The sequence below is a fragment of the Pipistrellus hanaki genome (genome assembly GCF_964339955.1).
Source record: "Pipistrellus hanaki genome assembly, chromosome: 17".
Taxonomy (NCBI): Eukaryota; Metazoa; Chordata; class Mammalia; order Chiroptera; family Vespertilionidae; genus Pipistrellus; species Pipistrellus hanaki.
In genome coordinates, this window is record NC_140519.1 from 41,894,127 (window position 1) to 41,912,313 (window position 18,187).

At 46.8% G+C, this 18,187-nt stretch overlaps 1 protein-coding gene across 4 annotated transcripts in view; it reads right to left on the reverse strand.

Moving 5' to 3' along the window:
- PTDSS1 (phosphatidylserine synthase 1) overlaps positions 1-18,116 on the reverse strand; it is a 47,492-nt gene extending 29,376 nt beyond the window's left edge. Inside the window, exons 1-3 of one of the 4 annotated variants that reach the window (XM_084864571.1) lie at positions 17,788-18,116; positions 8,170-8,261; positions 1,226-1,282 (exon numbers count right to left, since the gene is read on the reverse strand). In XM_084864571.1, the coding sequence (XP_084720697.1) occupies positions 1,226-1,282; positions 8,170-8,261; positions 17,788-17,966 (328 nt within the window). In that variant the 5' untranslated portion in view covers positions 17,967-18,116. Of the gene's footprint in view, positions 1-1,213; positions 1,283-8,169; positions 8,262-17,787 lie in introns of all 4 variants that reach the window. The other 3 variants (XM_084864570.1, XM_084864572.1, XM_084864573.1) reach the window with 3 other exon arrangements.
- Between the last annotated feature and the right edge of the window lie 71 nt (positions 18,117-18,187).

Consider the following 18,187-nt stretch of genomic DNA (forward strand, 5'->3'; position numbering starts at 1 on the left):
TGAGTTCTATGTTTCCCACTTACACATCATAGGATCCCATCACAACGTTTCTCAAAAGAGACAACTTTTAAAAATGGCCTCTCGGCTTTGCAAACTGAAGTGCACCGGATCCGAAAAAGGCTTAGGAAGGTGGGTGCCAGAGGACACAGAGTGCCAAGGTGCTCTGTCCCCAGCCAGGTTGGTGGGAACCAACGGTGCCATTTACTGCCAGCGGGTGAGGTAAAGCCTGGCGCAGGTACGGTGAGTCTCAGCGGCCAACCTCAACGCTGGCCCCTTCTTAGAAGTGCAGTTCAGTAACATTACTCGCTGAGAGAGCCATCGTCATCATCAGGCAGTACTATCACTAAAATATCATTAGACTTCTTAAAAAACCAAAAACGAGGCTGGCATTTCTCTATACTGTAAGCCTTGGCATTTATGCTCACTAGGTTACCCACGCCTGGGTACCCCGTGCAAGCCACCTTCTGAAAGCCATGCTTTCCACACACGGTCTGCCTAGGAGGACTATACCATCTCTGCCTCCTCTGAGCATGTGATTTCCTCATGGCCTTCTGCACAGACCTCCTCTCCCAGCGAGTGTGCACATGTGCCGGGAGGAGCCGGAGCCCCAGCCCGTCTCTTCTCTGTGCCCAGGACACGGAAGGCACTGAGCGTGGGAAGAAAGAGGCCTGCTTGGCTCTGGATTCTGTTTCTTCCCAGGCTCACTGAAAACTACCTGTTTTCTCTCCTTCAGCAGGCCCTGCATCCCGAGGACATACATCAGATATTCAGAGCAAGCTGAATTTCAAGACATAGAAGCAAAATGTCTTCATCATGAGAAGAGGAGCCTTTCAAAAATGATCTTAGAAATTAGAAAGAAGGCCACTGCTTGTCTTGCCAGCAATAGTTATCCCTACTACTGAGTTTAAGGGACCAAACCCTCAGGAGGGATAATTCTTCAACAAAAACTAGAAGTCACACTTTTGTCTTCACGCCCTCTTAGTCTGTTCCCTTGGTATTTTTTTCAGCTTTATTGAGGTATAATTGATAAAGCTGGAAGATATTGGCTTACTATTCAAGTGTAAATGTCTCTAAGAAACAAGTAAATAAAAGTATTCCTATGCATATTTTAAACCTAAGGGGGAAAACTTAAATGAGAAAAAGTAGTGAGCAGTGGGCAGAGAATGAGGAGATAAGAACTTTAAAAAAAAAAAAAAAATTAGAAGCCGTGAACCTTCTGGATCACCTTCAAATCTCAGGGATGTAATTGGCACCACGCTGAGCTCAGAGAAGCCAAATGAGCCTGAAGGACAAACAGAATGATAAAATCAGGAAAATCAGGAAATACTACTTCACTCTACTCAGAATACCTTACAGAAGTGCTGAGTGTTCTTTCTCTTGCCAATATGTCTCACTCATCTAAGGGAAATAATGAACAACATAAACTGATGAACAAAAACAGACCCGGAGACAGGGAAGCATCGATCAGACTGTCAAACTTCAGAGGGAAGGTAGGAAAGGGTGGGGTAAGGAGGGGAGATCAACCAAAGGACTTGTGTGCATGCCTATGGGCCTAGCCAGTGGCCACAGAAAACAGGGGGGTGGGGGCATTTGCGAGGAAGGGTTTGGGATGGGAATGGGAGGGATGAGGACAAATGTGTGATACCGTAATCAATAAAGAAAATTTTTTAAAAGTGTTGCCTAAAATATCAAAATTTGGAAACCACTTAAATGTTCATCAAAAGTGAATTAATTAAATAATTTATGCCCAAATCAAAAAAAAGAAAAGAAAAGAGGGCTAATGCTGTGACTTTTTTTTGCTGGCAGATTTGTTATTTAATTCAACATCTATCCTTTGAGAGGTCACTGTGGGCCAGGATTGGGGTCCGGAGCAGGCTTGGGTGCTCTTGGAGGGGGGTGGGAGAGGAACTCTTCAGAAACCAGGAAAGCACACCAGTCAGTTATCTGTTGAAAGAAATCTCTAAGCCAACTGGAGGCTGAAATAGGCTTCTAAATTCCACCCCTGATATAGTGATATGATTAACTCCAATTATAAAATTACACTTATATTTGAGTGCCAGTTGCTGTAATGAGATGATGGAAGTAGCATTTAAAACAAACAAACGAGTAAGGGAACCGGAAGAGAACGGGAGAGAAGACGGCAGGAGGCCAGGCCTTCCTCCCCGTCAGCCCGGGCTCTGTCCCTCCGGGTCCGAGGACAGGGCGAGGGAAGGAACTGGAGAGCCCCGCCTGTTACTCATCCTGCTGACTGACAGAGGATCTGGTTCCTGTCCCACGTGCTCTGCTGAACTCCAAGCCGAAGGAGGCCATCCTTTCTTCCACTCTTCCGGTCAATGAGATGGGCTGTGAGCCACTCCTGCGGGCCCGGTAAGTGCCTGTCCTCGGCTCTCCTTGGAAAGAGGCCGTCGCCCATCCCTGGGCAAGGAGGGCTGAGGGCATGTGTGCTGGAGGCTTTCTAGGAAAGGTTTCCTCACTCTCAAAAACACAGAGAGGACGTTTTCTCTTGCTGGACAGTCAGGACCTGTGTCTGGCGCTGAGCAGCTCCCTCAAGGTGACCAGGGCAGGAGGCGCAGGCTGGGACCAACATACTGGAAATATGGGAAACAGGGGAGGTCCCCGAGCCACGGAACAGCCATCCCTGGAGCCACCTATTGGGGAACTGCTGGCGATGTACGAAAGGAAACATTTTCCTGATTCTGGAAGCCATTTTGAAGTGGGTTTCCTATTACCTGGGGCCCAAAGCACTCTGTTATAAAGCCCCATGGAGAAAGTCCAGGGCTTTCTTTGTTAGTCAGACTCTGAACAAAAAGAAATCCCAGCGCTCCCTTCCGGCAGCTGACCGATTCTACCGCACAGACAGCATGTATAACTCACACACGTGAGCCATGTGGAGGCAATCATATCGAGGCCTCTACTCAAGCAAGCAGGGCAGCCTTTACCGGGTCAAGGATAAATGCATTCGAAGTTGCCAAAGCAGAGCCATTCTGTGGATGCCATTCACTGCAGGCGCTGCCCCAGAGTGTGTTTCAAGGAGAAGACAAGTGTTGGGCTTTGTCTCTCCGATTCATTTCGTTACTTCATCTGAGATTACGTGCCAAGGGTGGGGAGAACGGAAAATAAGATGGCAAGACTGGAGCGAGAAGAGGCATACATATTCCACTCAGAGAAGCAGCCTTCTGGCACGTGGCCTGATCGGCTGGCTCTGGGAGGGAGCCACACAGCTCAGGAGCACCGTTCCCAGTGGCCCGGCTCCCCATCAACTCCAAGGCACCCCCCAAAGCCACCCTAACTAAAAAGAGTCGATTACATCCCTTAGTTGAGTATCCATTCCTCTCCTATGTCCCCAACACCCCATCCTGCATATGAAGATTACCGAACTGCCATTGTCCTTTTCCAGGTCTGTCTGAGACCTTGTTTGGGGATGTTCTGCCTCCAGGTGAGTGATGGGTGTGAGCATGCGCCCAGAGGTGGTGGGGGGAGGAAAGGCAGGAAGAGAGTAGGAAAGGGAGAAAGTATGCAGGTTCAGATCGATCTGCTGGCCGCTGCTGGTCTTGGCAGATGCTGGCAACACAGGAGAATGGCCACCTCCGCCCTCTGCAGGACCCAGGGCACACTGCCTAAGACCACACTCCTGGGAAGAGAAAGCCAGAGACTGATGGAGAGGAAGAGAAACAGAGTGAGACAGGAACATAGGAGAAGACAGAGAGAAAACACCTCACAGACAACCTGAGGGGAGAAACGACCAGAGCAATGCCGAGCTGGGCCGGATCACCAGGCTGACACCAAGTACCCGTGACCTCTTGACCTCTCTGGGTGAATGACGATTACGGGTTCAGCCTTCCTAGCTGAGAACCGAGCAGACCGAACTAGGTGAGCCTTATGGATCCCCCTCTTTGTATGTGTATGTACCACCAAGTCCACACATCCAGGATAAGAAAAGCATAAAACAAACTTAACTTTTATCTTTCCAGAGAGAAAACGAAAGCACGGCTCCACATGGGAGACTGGTTAGGCTGAGTGGGCTCTGAATACCAGAAGACTTCATTAGCAAGTAAGAGGAAGAACCAGCAGGAATCACAAATGTTACCTCCAATAGATTTTAGCCCCCAAGGCCTTTGGTACCTTAAGAAAAACACCTGCTAGTGAAGCCCCAAACCCAGCTCCCACTAAAGCTTTGTGGATGGGTGCCTGTAGAGTCGGCAGACTTCAGAAATGGCTCTGAGATCTCAGATCAAAAAGCCTTAAGAAATAGCAATTCAGAAAAGAAAAAAAAAGATAGAAAAGAAACCTTCAAAGTGTGAAGAAGTAATCCTATGAATTAAGCAACACAGCCAAAGAAAGAGGAAGTCTTGAAGAACAGACCTGACACTTTTGGACTGATCAGTTTCCTGAGCTTGTACTCTGCTGATTGACTTTAAAAAAGGAGTAGGACTGGGGACAGGTGAGATAAGAAACAGAAACAGAGGGCACAGGCCAATGAGGTCCTGGCATCAACTGATGACAGTACGCAGCAGGCCTTCACAGGCCACAGAAGGTGAGAGCGGCTGCGGGAGGTGGCAGTCACCATCACCTGAATTGTCACCCACTCACCTTCCCTGGGGGCTTTGGTGGCAGCTGGCTTGTGCTGGTATCCCACCTGAGATGAGCCTTACAATCTTCTTGCACTGGGCTGTATTCTAAGCTACCTCTGTATGAAAAGGCCAGGATCCCGAGCTCAGGGGGACCACCCACAGCCTGGTGGGTCTAGTGAGTGTGAAATGATTTATATCGCAGGTGGCCACTTAGCTGGCACTACAGCATGGCACCCCTGAAAGAGGCCAGGCTACACAATGTCCAAACGATCTATTCCTAAAATCCTGAGACTTTGTGTGTTGGAGGTGAGAAGGAAAAGAAGCTGTCAAATAGCCAAGAAGCTGGTTGACATCAGGGTCTTTTCCTAGAAAGTGAATCCTACAGCGAGATCAACTCATTCCATATCATGGATGTCTTGTCATCATGCCCCAATAAGTATGCATATCAGAACCCGTGATTGCAGTAGAAAGGCACAAGACATGCAGGTGTTAATGTGTGTCTCCCTCCAAATTCTGTTGTGGAAATCCTAACTCTGAAGACGGTTGGACTTCCCAGAGACGGAACCAGAGTTACCTGATGGGAACGCTGGCTATTCTTTAAGACAAGAAGGACCGCAAAGGCGATTCAGAGGCTGTCCAGGCTGGGCTGTCACTTCCATCACACGCTCAGAGAGCCAAGGTCAGCGAGAGGAAGGGAGAAGGGGGCAGCCTTCACCTTGGTTTCCAAGGGCAAGCACTGAGGCGAAGAGAATTATTCTTAAACCTTAAGGCTTTTTGACCTAAGATCTCATAGAATTGGCCTTCCTAGGTGCTGGACTAGCTTTGCAACCATCACCCCTCCGTTCTTTCTCATTCTCTTTTAAAATAGGAATGTCTATCCTCAGCCAGTCACACTACAGTGTTATAGAATAGGGAGAGGCTAGGGAAATTTCAGGACAAGGGAATAGGGCAACTGAGACAGATAGTTCATCAGCAGTTAGCAACCACCGAGTAAATCCTATCTGCCCTAAAGCAAGGACACATAAGAGTAAATGGTTTGTTCTTCTCCTCCCCAGCCGGAGGGTAAACAGCTTAAATCTCCTACTCAGGGAGACAGATTCAGAAATCCAACAGAGTGCCATTTGCCAACCACACCCACTGGACAGACAAATTAAGAGAATAAACCTCATTTTGATCCATCAGCATAAAGCAGATGAATATTCTATTGCCCTGCCCCTCAGACCTCCCCTAAAGGCCCATCCTTTAAAATCCCTGAAAATAAGGTCCCAGTGCACTCTCTTCAAGGAACATGTCCACGCCATTTTCTTCCCCTTTTCCTCCCCCACAGGCCTCCAAGGGACCCCATGAGGCTTGTAACCAGGGGAGCAATGGGCAGCAGACCCCCTAAACCTGTCTCCAAAGCCCCCCTTTCTCTGACTTCCCAGAGAGAAAGCAGCCCCGCCCAGGCTCTCCTGTGGTTTCCTCTAAGCCCTTCCTTGTTTCTCTGCCTTAAGTATTTATTGCTGCTGTCAATAAATTCTTGCTTTTCTACACTTTGTCTCCTGATTGAAATCTTTCCTTCAAGAAGACAAAGCACAGAACGTGTCCAGTTTCAGGTTCACAGCTGGAGAGAACTGGCCTCAGGAGAAGTCCTGTGTGAAGCCCCTAGTCTACAGTATTCTGTTAACGCAGTCTGCACTGAGTAGGACAGCAGCCTCTCACGAAAGATATATTTAATCTAAAAGTTTGAGTGGTTGGAGAGTTCAACTCCACAATGACTTGGCTTATCTACAACAGTGCCTTCCCTAAAGGATTCAGTCATGGCTTAATGGCTGGATTATCATGCTGCCAGCAAAAAACCTAGAGTGCTGCACAAAATAAGCAAAAATACAGAATTCCACTGCCACCCTCCGGAAAAGCCTGAGGGCTTTGCCATGGGTGATACTGTGATTTATAATAAATAGGTATTTGGAACAGGATCTGTGTTTCTGTTTGTGACACAGAGAACTCCTAAAACCCTTGGAATTTCCAAAGTGATGAGGACAGTAAAGTGTCTCTTGTTCAGATCATGAGGTGAGTTTCGGGAAGCACCAGAGGGTGGGGCCAGTGGAGCCAACCAGGTGACTGGAGGCTTGGCACTTTCAGTCCCACTCCCAGACCTAGTCCGCGGAGAGGAGCTGGAGATGAATCCGATCACCGATGTCAGTGATTTGATCCATCCGCCTATGTGACAGACCTCCAGAAAACCCCGCGAGGACGGGGCTGGCGAGCTTCTGGGCTGAGACCTGGTGTGGAGGCCAGGAAAGCGGTGCTCCTGGGGAAGGCATGGGAGCTCCTGGCCCTCCCCACGGACTCTGACCACATGCTTCACGCATCTGCCTCGGGCTGCTCATGAACAGCCTTTGGAACAAAGTGACGGGTTCATTCAGTGAGCAAACTGGCTTCCTGAGTCCTGAGAGCCTCTCGAGCAATCAGCGGAACTCAAGGAGGAGGTTATGGGACCTCTGATTACAGCCATTCTAGGAAGAAGCACAGGTACCAACCTAGACTTGCAACTGGCCTCCCAAGTGGGGTCTGAGCCCTTAACCTGCGGGACCCGACACTCTCGCTGGGTAGACAGCATCAGAATGGAGGTGAACTGCAGGACATCCAGCTGGTGTCAGAGCACCACCACCCAGCACATACACACTGGGACGGGTACTAGACTCCTATTACCATGGTGCATTTCCACGCAGCAACCAGTACCATTCATAACAGGCTTCTCCTATCACACATTACCTTCTACTGGATAAATGAAATAGAGAAGAATAGATATTTATCATGAATGGGGCTTATGGAGCATAACTCATAAGAAAGAATGAATTTCAAAATACCATAACTGTAAAAGTAGGAAATAGGAAGTGAGCATTTAAAAATGGTTACAGAGAAAAAATATTCTAGGAAGAAGGTGCTGAAGGGGAATAAGAAAAATGAAAGTGATTTGTAAGGGACCGTTCAGAGGAAAGAATGAATCTCAAGGATGGCAGAATACCAAACTACTTTTTTTAAACAAAGTTTCTGCCTCACTCTATAATCACGATAGGGAGTAAAATTCATGGTAATAATGTCTTTTTTACCTGCTGATGCAAATTCATATCTACATATAATCAGCAAAGTTCACCATGACAACAAATTATTAAGTAATACTCATTATAGCACTGAACCTGTCCTTAGCAAAATGGAGTAACTGAGTGATTGAGCATGTAGGACTGGGCTGATGAGAACAAAAACAGCAACAAGAACAGCAGCTGACATTCACTGAGAGCTTGCAATTTGTCATTCTCTCTTCAGAGAACTGAACTCTTACAACAGTACCTACCTGTTACCTCCATTTTGTAGAGTAATAAACTGATAGGTTCATTTAGTGATAATCTGTTTCCTGAGTCCTTCACGTGGCTACAGAGCTATGGAAGTGCAGAATGGGCAGTCTGCCTCCAGAGCCTGTGCCTCAACCATCACACGAAACCCAGACTGTTATTTTTATTCCACCTTTTAGTTCCATCTTCTAGATGGCTTACAACTAAAAATACCCAAAGGGCACAACGCATAGGAGAAACGTGATAAGTAGCACATCACTTACCGTTGGGGAAAGCTAACACACTGATGATAAGAAAGAAGAAAATAACAGAGAGGATACCGCGCCAGATGTTGTCTTCTGGGACAGAGTCATCCCTGAAAGCAGAAAAAGAACACTGAGTATTCATTTTCAGATCTAAGCCTAGAAGGAGTCAGAGTTCCATGTTCTAAAAACCAGGGGATTGCTAAAATTTCTTTTACTGAACAAAGTCATTATGCACACTATATACTACTCATTATCATTTCCTAACATAACTCAATCTCATAATAAAGTCCAGTTCTTATAAGAAAGGCACCTGGTGCCGAAAAACCGGTTTGGCTCAGTGGTAGAGCGTCGGTCTGCTGACTGAAGGGTCCCAGGTTCGATTCCGGTCAAGGGCATGTACATTGGTTGCGGGCACATCCCCGGTAGGGGGTGTGCAAGAGGCAGCTGGTAGATGATTCTCTCTCATCGACGTTTCTAACTCTCTATCCCTCTCCTTTCCTCTCTAAAAAAATCAATAAAATATATTTTTAAAAAAAGAAAGAAAGAAAGAAAGGCACCTTACACACCAACACACATTATGCTCAGACAAACAGTTAAGAATCACTCTTCTTTAAAAAAACAAAAACAAAAAAACCCCAGGATGTCAAAAGGTGAGGTTTATTCTGGAGAAATGCCTTTTGGTTTCAAGAATAATTAAAGATGACCTTCATGATACAGACTGTGGGAAAGAAACTTTCCAGGAATCGGAAAGAAAGCAAAAGATTATAAGGAAGAAGGCATAAGGCAATGAATTACACTTATACTCAATCCTTATAAGTGAGCCGTGGTCGGCAAACTGCAGCTCAAGAGCCACATGAGGCTCTTTGGCCCCTTGAGTGTGGCTCTTCCACAAAATACCACGGCCTGGGCGAGTCTATTTTGAAGAAATGGTGTTAGAGGAAGTTTAAGTTTAAAAAATGTGGCCCTCAAAAGAAATTTCAATCGCTGTCCTGTTGATATTTGGCTCTGTTGACTAATGAGTTTGCAGACCACCGACTAGGGGATGAATGAAAAAGGGGGAAAGTGGAATAAAAAAAAGGTACCACTGAAAAAATGTTAAAAGAGAAAATAAAACACCAGACTATAAAATCACACCAGAAGACAAAAAATTATAATGGAAAGAGATGAGCTTCCTCCGTGCCATGCCTGGTCATTTCCAGTTTATTACTGTATTCATCATCTCTATAACTCCAGTAGCTGAAATGACTCCATTTGATGGTTTACATGTTGTCTGCCTTCCCTGTATAAAGTAACCTACTAAAGGTTGGGAATTATTCATTTATTGTATCCTCGGAGTCTGGCACATAGTAGGTCCTCAATGGATTAATCATTGATAGGGAGAAAACTTATTGCGTAGAACAAAGTAAAAATTCTCAAATGAAAATTGTCTTAATACTGATGGAGAAGAAGAATTAGGTTTTGAAAGTTTATATTTGGAAAAGAAAAGAAAAGAGAGGAAGAAGAAGAAGAAGAAGAAGAAGAAGAAGAAGAAGAAGAAGAAGAAGAAGAAGAAGAAGAAGAAGAAGGAGAAGGGGAGGAGGAGGAGGAAGAAGAGGAAGAGGAAGAGGAAGAGGAAGAGGAAGAGGAAGAAGAAGAAGAAGAAGAAGAAGAAGAAGAGCCCAATTGGCTGGCATGACTCAGTGATTGAGCGTCACCTATGAAGCAGGAGGGCACTGTTTGGTGCTGGTCAGGGCACATGCCCGGGCTGCAGGCTCCATCCCCAGTAAGGAGTGTGCAGGAGACAGCCGGTCAATGATCCTTCCTCATATGTGTGTGTGTGTGTGTATGTGTGTGTGTGTGTGTATATATATATATATATATATATATATATATATATATGAGAGAGAGGAGTCTAGTAATATACTGGTATTTGGGGCTCAAAAGAAGCAAACAAAAGAGGAAAGGGAAAAGAGAAATGTAAGATAGTAAGGTTTTCTGAATTATTGGTAATTACTGAGAAGCTTGGGAAAGGGAAGTTCAGCAATTTTTTAAAATATATAGGATGAGTAGACAGAAAATGAGAGAAAAAGAGTGGAAGGAGATATTTTAGAGATAATGAGATATAGCAATAAATTCAAAAATGATTATAAAAAGTTGAGTTTACAAAAAGTTGAGTTTATATGGGGAAGGACTGCAGTGAAAACTTTCAAAAGACAAACATTAAATTAAGATTAAATATTGCTAAAAGAAAAAAAATGTCAAAAATATCTTAGAAGAGCCAAGACGGGTTTGGCTCAGTGGATAGAGCATCGGCCTGCGAACTGAAGGGTCCCGGGTTCGATTCCGGTCAAGGGCACGTACCTTGGTTGCGGGCACATCCCCAGTAGGGGGTGTGCAAGAGGCAGCTGATTGATGTCTCTCGCTCATCAATGTTTCTAGGTTTCTATCCCTCTCCCTTTCTCTCTGTAAAAACTCAATAAAATATATTAAAAAAAAAAAAAAAAAAAATATATATATATATATATATATATATATATATATATATATATATCTCTTAGAAGAAAACCAAGTTAGCATTAAAAAATTTAGAACATCAAACTACACGAAGAGGTATGGAATGAAACAATATTACCTAATAATTACCTAATTAAAGACAGGTCCTGGGATGTTGTTTTATAAACAGAAGTTACTGCAGATATCAGCTTCTGTTTATAGTAAGTTTCTATTTAATAATTTCATAATTATTAACTCTATTTAGTAATTTCCAGACTTACACAGGATTGAACGTAAGGCACTAAAATAAAGAGACCACACAGGTAACACTGTCTCTTATCTTCATATGGCCAAACAGCACTCACACCGAGGCTGGACAAACAAGGCTTGACTGTTAGGTTCATGCAGATCTGATTACAAAACCAAACTACCGAGTCAGACAGACTTCCTCCCGCAGAGAAATGCAGTCCTATGCTAATGGGCACTCTAAGGACTTAAGTCTGTCCGGAAGTTATGGACGCAGGCCTAAGAATGCCAGCCTGATGAGAATGCCAGCCCGAAGAGGACCAGGTTACGTGAGAGGCCCTCTGGCTTAGGAGGGAAGCCAAATCCAATTCCCAGGTGCGTCAGCTTTTACTGAAGAATGGCCACACACAGGGAGCGCGGAGACACAGCCCCCCCTTCAGACCAGCATCCCACTGCTGATACTGGTGATGATGAAGACAATAATAGCTCGTCTTTATCAAGCATCTACTGTGTGCCAGGCACTGAATGGCAGTTTATAAACATTATCTCCCATTGTCAGACTCATTTGCAAAATGGGGTATTAACCAAAATTTTCTATAGGTAAGCATGAAAAGCAACTTAGCTGCAAAGACCATAAGACCACATCGGTGACTCCGGAAAACCCAATGAGGGGATGAGAATTAGTTAGCTCCGAACATCAGCCATTGTCTCCGCTGCACTCAGAATGCTGCCTGTGCATGATAGCTCTTAATCTTCCCATCAGCCTAGAGGGGGGAATGATCACAATCTGCATTTTATGGATGGGATCTGGCTCCAAAGTTCAAAGTTTTCTCCCCTGTAGGAAGCTTGAGGCCAGAATGCCGGGGTGAGAATTCTGCTTCAACACTCATCAGCCTGTGTGATCGTGGGCAGATTACCCAACCTCTCTGTGCCCTGGTGTCACCTCCCCTGTATATCGAGGAAAATAACAGTCCCGCTCACTGGGTTGTTGTAAGGATAAAGTAACGTAACACACACTAACAGATCATAGATCCCGGTACAGAAGTGCCTGCTATCAGTTCACAATGTCCGAATGCTCTTCATTGATGTCTGCTTACTCCCTCAGGTAGCTCATGCCTAGCTGGGGGGGTAGGTATAAGTCTGGGGGCTAAGAAGACAAAAACGAACAGACACTGTCCTTATTCTTGAGAGAATCACAAAGAAAAGGGACAATGAGACATAAAACTAAATTATTATCTCAGCTAGCTTTAACCATGTCCATCTCTTTAGTCCCATGTCAAGGAGAAACGTAGCTTGGACAAGTTGGGCACTGCAAGGTGCAGGGAGGCCACCTCTGCCGGTGAGTGGACAGGGGCTGGTTCTATCTCCAGGGGCCTCTGAGGAGAGGTGGGCTGCTGTGAATGGGAGTTAGCAGATTCTGTGTTTTCAAATCTAACGGAGTTTTTGAAACTAAGGCTAGTCAACGTTTTCAAGGTTACCAACCTCTGTAGCAGAGAAATCGCTATACTCTGAGCTTGAGACAAAGGTTCTGCTGGCCCCACTGGGGCAGAACAGACTTTTAAGACACACGCCCAAGCATTTAAGTTAGAGAAATACTTACTCTAAAAGGTAGCAGAATAAGCTTTTGTAAAACTTGGGGAGAATGACTCAATTTTATTTCTAATGACAGCGATAGGGACAGGACATGTAAATGCTAGGATTTAACAGTGAGTTGGCCTAGTTGCTATTTAACAAAAGTACTTGACAAATCCAAACTTGTCTCAGACTTCTGCACGAGGTGTCTAATCCGTCCCAATCCCAAATTCTTGCTGTGCCTCTGGAGCATGTGACATGACCCAGGTACTGTGGTTCACATGCTGGTAATATGACACACCAAAAGTATTCTCTGACAACGTGACAGCCCCAACGTATTCCGTCTCCTCTTCTCTTACACTACAAGTCTTTGAAAAACAAACTGGAAGACATATTTTTAAACTTATACAGAATTGCACTGAACAGTCATCCAACTAAAATCTGTTATAAATAGAATTTGGTATCAGAGATAATCATCACAGAAAAGAACAGAATAAATAATTTTCATTTAAGAAGTCACAGCTTTCCATCTTCTTTAAAAATATATTTTTATGGATTTCAGAGAGGAAGGGAGAGAGAGACAGAAACATCAATGAGGAGAGAGAATCACTGATAGGCTGCTTCCCGCACACCCCCCACTGGGGATGAAGCCAGCCACCTGGGCATGTACCCTTGACCGGAATTGAACCTGGGACCCTTCAGTCCACAGGCTGATGCTCTATTTGCTGGGCCAAAAAATTTTTTTTTTTTTTTTTTTTTTTTTTTTTTTTTACCAATATAAAAGTTTAGTATTTAACAAAAGTGTAATGTGAAGATGTACACGACTCAATGTTTATAGTGCAGTGCCTTGAAGAGAAGGGAAGCAGCTGATTTCTCTGGTGAACACAGCCATTCTTCACCCTCGTTCCCAGCTTTCTAACCTGCTGATGCTACTTCCTCATATTACCACCATTCCAATCCTCCGTTGCCCACTAGCTGCCATCTCTACACGCGGACCTATCACAAGTTTCATAAAGGGATCGAATCTCCGCAATCTTCCTTGATATTTCTGCCGCCATTTAATTTCAAGGATAACTTCTTGTCTATAAATTTATTAACTGGGGAGGGTGAGACTTGCTCGTGGTGTTCACTCAGCGAGCTCAAAGACACCTCCAAATGAGTGCTTTCCGTTTTTATGGAGGAAGACAGAGCTATCACTGTAATGTCCCACCTTGAAGGCCTAGGAATCATTACAAGACATGAATAAGATACAGTAATTATTAATTGTATTAATGGTACTTATGATTTTACATAAGGAGAAATTTATTAGTTAGTTCTTCAGTGTGATGTCTGTCTTTATGAAGTTAGTGGGAGATAAAATCATAATTTTTAGAAAAGGCCATAGTTTGAGATTCAAATTATGCCTTTACTTTTGACAAGATGTTAAAATTCATATTGATTTCTTATATATGTTCACTGTTGCAATTTGTCAACTGTTTTGGCAGAATATGCTGTAAAAGGGAAATTCCAGAAGAATCTGACTTCCTGTATCAGAAAAGAGGAAGAAAGATCTATTCTGAAGGGGTCCAGAATAATATTAAAGATAAAAGGTTGAAGCAAACTACTCATTCTTATTTCTCATTATTTAAAAATATATATAATTGCCAACCTATATATGAGATGAAATTAAACTGAAGTTAATATGAAACAGGCAGGTGTATTATCTAAGCAAAGCAATATCCATTTTTCCAATGCCTTTATCCCTTTTCTCAACTGGAGAGCATACTACATCCTCAATCACAAAAAAATAATAATAAAAAAAAAAATTTAGAAGGTATTAACATACAGTAAAATGATGTAATAACAATAGCTAATATTGGGCACTTACTATTTGCACTGTGCTAAACACAGATTACCTAAAAATAAAAAATAATTGAACCCTCATGACAGATAATCCTGAAGTATTACTAGGTATTTTTTTCCTTACACTGATAAGAAAACTGAAGCTTAGCAAGATTAAGTGGCCACAAAGCTATTAAATTGTAAAACCAGTTAACAAAACAAGATATTTGAAGGTACCAAAATTAGGACAAGACTGATTTTTCTCCAAAGCTAGAAATGTGCTCCTGGACTCTTATTGATTTTAGAGAGGAAGGAGACAGTGAACACTGTGGGAAGAGAGTCTTACCCACAGCACAGCATTAGCAGGAGATATTACAATAACAGTAGCTGCATCTCCAATCATTAAGAGTGACTGTCACATATTTTACAACTTTAGGTAGATTCATGCAAATAAACACTTAACAAAATAGAAACCAAGAATCAAAAGAAATATGGAGGTAAGGAACAAGTATAATGTGGGAAGAAATAAATATTAGTATTAGTTTTATGAAAATCTGCAATGATTCCCAAGGGAGGTACCATTGGCACCTGTGTTGAGTACACACACACACACACACACACACACAGGTGTATATAGAGGGCAATTAATTATTTTTTGTTCAATGAACTTAGAGAAAGGGAGGAGAGAGAGGAGAGAGAATGAGAGAGACAGGCAGAAATGTGGCTATGAGAAACATTTTCCATGCTTTTATCAGTTGCCTCCTGTACATGCCCCAACCGGATATGGAACCTGAAACCTGGCTGTGTGCCCTGATCAGAAATCAGACCCGCCACCTCTCAGTGCACAGGAGAATGCTCCAATCAGCTGAGCCACACCAGCCAGGGCACGGTGAGCATTTTTACCCACCCCCCACAAAATACCTTCTCCCAAAGCTTGTGATCACTGCACATTTTCTGCTGACCTGGACTGAGATCCACTGATTGTTGTATTAAAATGTTGGAAGAGAAATAACTGACATGAACTGCATCCTGCACCAGATACTCTGCTTAAGCACATTCACTCATAGTCATTCAACCTTGATAACCCCATATGAGGTGTGAATTTTACCCCCATTTTACAGGTGTGAATCCTGGGGCTTAGAGAAAGGTTAAGTAACTGAAGAACACAGTTTTTGTCCCGCCAGTGAGGCTCAGTGGTTGAGTAATGACCTAAGAACCAGGAGGTCATGGTTCCATTCCCAGTCAGGGCACAGCCCCAATGTAAGGCGTGCAGGAGGCAGCTGGTCCAAGATGCTCTCTCATCTCTGATGTTTCTCTCTCCCTCTCCCTTCCTCTCTAAAATCAATAAAAATATATTTTAAAAATAAGAAAGAACCCCCAGTGTTGAAACCATCTCGCTCCCAAACCACATTTCTTTGGGTTGATCTTGTAAGCCATAGTGGTGTGTGGTAGGTAAGCCTCCCCTTGCTTTAAAGACGTTCGTTCAGAAGATATACATGTTTGTCAGCTGGACCCACGGGTTGTGTGTCCTTATGAACTAGGGACGAATCAGTTCCCCGGGGTGAGGCTGAGGGGCCACATGCTCCTGACAACGTGTTAAGAATTGGGCTGAGTAGCAACTGTGCATAGGAGTGTCTATTGGAAGTACTGAGTGTGTGTGTGTGTGTGTGTGTGTGTGTGTGTGTGTGTGTTCAGGGAGATAAGAGTTGTGCTATACTGTATGAGGTTTACGTGTTCTAACACTCTACAGCAGTGGTCGGCAAACTCATCAGTCAACAGAGCCAAATATCAACAGCACAACAATTTCTTTCGAGAGCCACATTTTTTTTAGAACTTAAACTATTTAGGTAGGTACATTGTTATTAACTTAGGGCCCTCCTACGCTGGCCTTTGCTAAAAACTCAAGGGGCCAAAGAGCCGTAGGTGGCTCGCGGGAGCCGCAGTTTGCTGACCACTGCTCTATAGCATTCACTGACTGTGCACCGGGGTCCTTACAACATCTACAGCGTACTTGCTCCATTAGAAAGACACCACCTAACTGAGCAAGTACGTTAGGTGATGAACGGTGCATGGTGTCTGTGTGTGTAGCCACGGGCACCAGCGGTGCTGGGTGCTGGGTGCTGGTGCGCCGGCAGGAGGAAGGGCCACAGTGATGTGCATTGGGTGCTGGGTGCTGGCTGCGCCGGCAGGAGGAAGGGCCACAGGGATGTGCGTTAGGTGATGGGTGCTGGCTGCAGCAGGAGGAAGGGCCACAGGGATGTGTGTTAGGTGATGGGTGCTGGCTGCGCCGGCAGGAGGAAGGGCCACAGGGATGTGCGTTAGGTGCTGGGTGCTGGCTGTGCTGGCAGGAGGAAGGGTCACAGGGATGTGAGTTAGGTGATGGGTGCTGGCTGTGCTGGCAGGAGGAAGGGTCACAGGGATGTGCGTTAGGTGCTGGGTGCTGGCTGTGCTGGCAGGAGGAAGGGTCACAGGGATGTGTGTTAGGTGATGGGTGCTGGCTGTGCTGGCAGGAGGAAGGGTCACAGGGATGTGAGTTAGGTGCTGGGTGCTGGCTGTGCTGGCAGGAGGAAGGGCCACAGGGATGTGAGTTAGGTGATGGGTGCTGGCTGCGCCGGCAGGAGGAAGGGCCACAGGGATGTGCGTTAGGTGCTGGGTGCTGGCTGTGCTGGCAGGAGGAAGGGTCACAGGGATGTGAGTTAGGTGATGGGTGCTGGCTGCAGCAGGAGGAAGGGCCACAGGGATGTGCGTTAGGTGATGGGTGCTGGCTGCGCCGGCAGGAGGAAGGGCCACAGGGATGTGCGTTAGGTGATGGGTGCTGGCTGCTCCAGGAGGAAGGGCCACAGGGATGTGCGTTGGGTGCTGGGTGCTGGCTGGGCCGGCAGGAGGAAGGGCCACAGGGATGTGTGTCGGTGTGAGGCTGGAGAAGGCTGTGCTGGATGATGCGTGCACAGTGCCTGCGGGAGGTGGCGTGCACCTCGCCTGTGCATTTTTATTTTTATTTTTATTTTTAGATGGCGGGGGAGTGCCCAGCCCGGAGCAGCTCCGCGGGAAGGGTCCGCCGGGGCCTGGCCCCGGTGCGGGGAGGCGCCGCGGGGCTGGATCCTCAGAGTGGCGCATCGCGATGATTCACGCGGTGGAGACCGGGATCGGAGAGGAGGGGGCCGGCGTCGCGATGGGAGCGGGGAGCGGCGCCGAGGGCGGCGGCGGCAGGAGACGGGCGTCGTGCTGGCCCCGCGGCGCCGGCCGGGGAGGCGGGAGAGGCCGGGCCGGGGTGGGTCCGGGGTGGCGGTGCCCGGGCTGCCCAGGGAGGGGCGTGTGCTGCCCGCCGCCCGGCCGGCGGAGGAGCGGCGTGGGCGGCGGAGTGCGGGCGCGCGAGGAGCCGCCGGGCCGCTTCCCCTCCCTCCCTCCCGCCCTCCGGGCCCCGCACCGGGCCGCTCCCCGCCGCCCCTTCCCTCCGCCCCGGGGCGCGCCCCCCGCCCGGCCCCCGCCCCGGCCCCCGCCGCGCGGCCCCCGCCCCCGCCGCACCTGGTGAAGGCGAAGTACATGAGGCTGACGATGGTGAAGCTGAGCAGCGTGATGGTGTGCGGCCGGTAGAAGAAGTCGATGGTGATGTCCTCCACTTGCTGCTCGTTGATCATCCGGAAATGCATCTTGTAGTTCACATCGTCCTTGCTCAGGGTCCTGCTCCCCACGCAGGACGCCATGGCCCGCCTCCCCGTCCTGCCGCGGCGGCGGCGGCGGCCCCGGCCCTGGCAGGCGGGGGCCCCGGAGGTGACGAGCCGCAGCGCGAGGAGGACGGACGGACGGCGCGGAGCCGGGTCTGGCGCCGCGGGCCCGCCGAGCGCCGGAGGAAGGACGGGCGCCGGGGGGCGGGGTCGGCACCGCCCACTCTGCCGCGGGGAAGGGGGGGGGGGAGTGGCCGGCC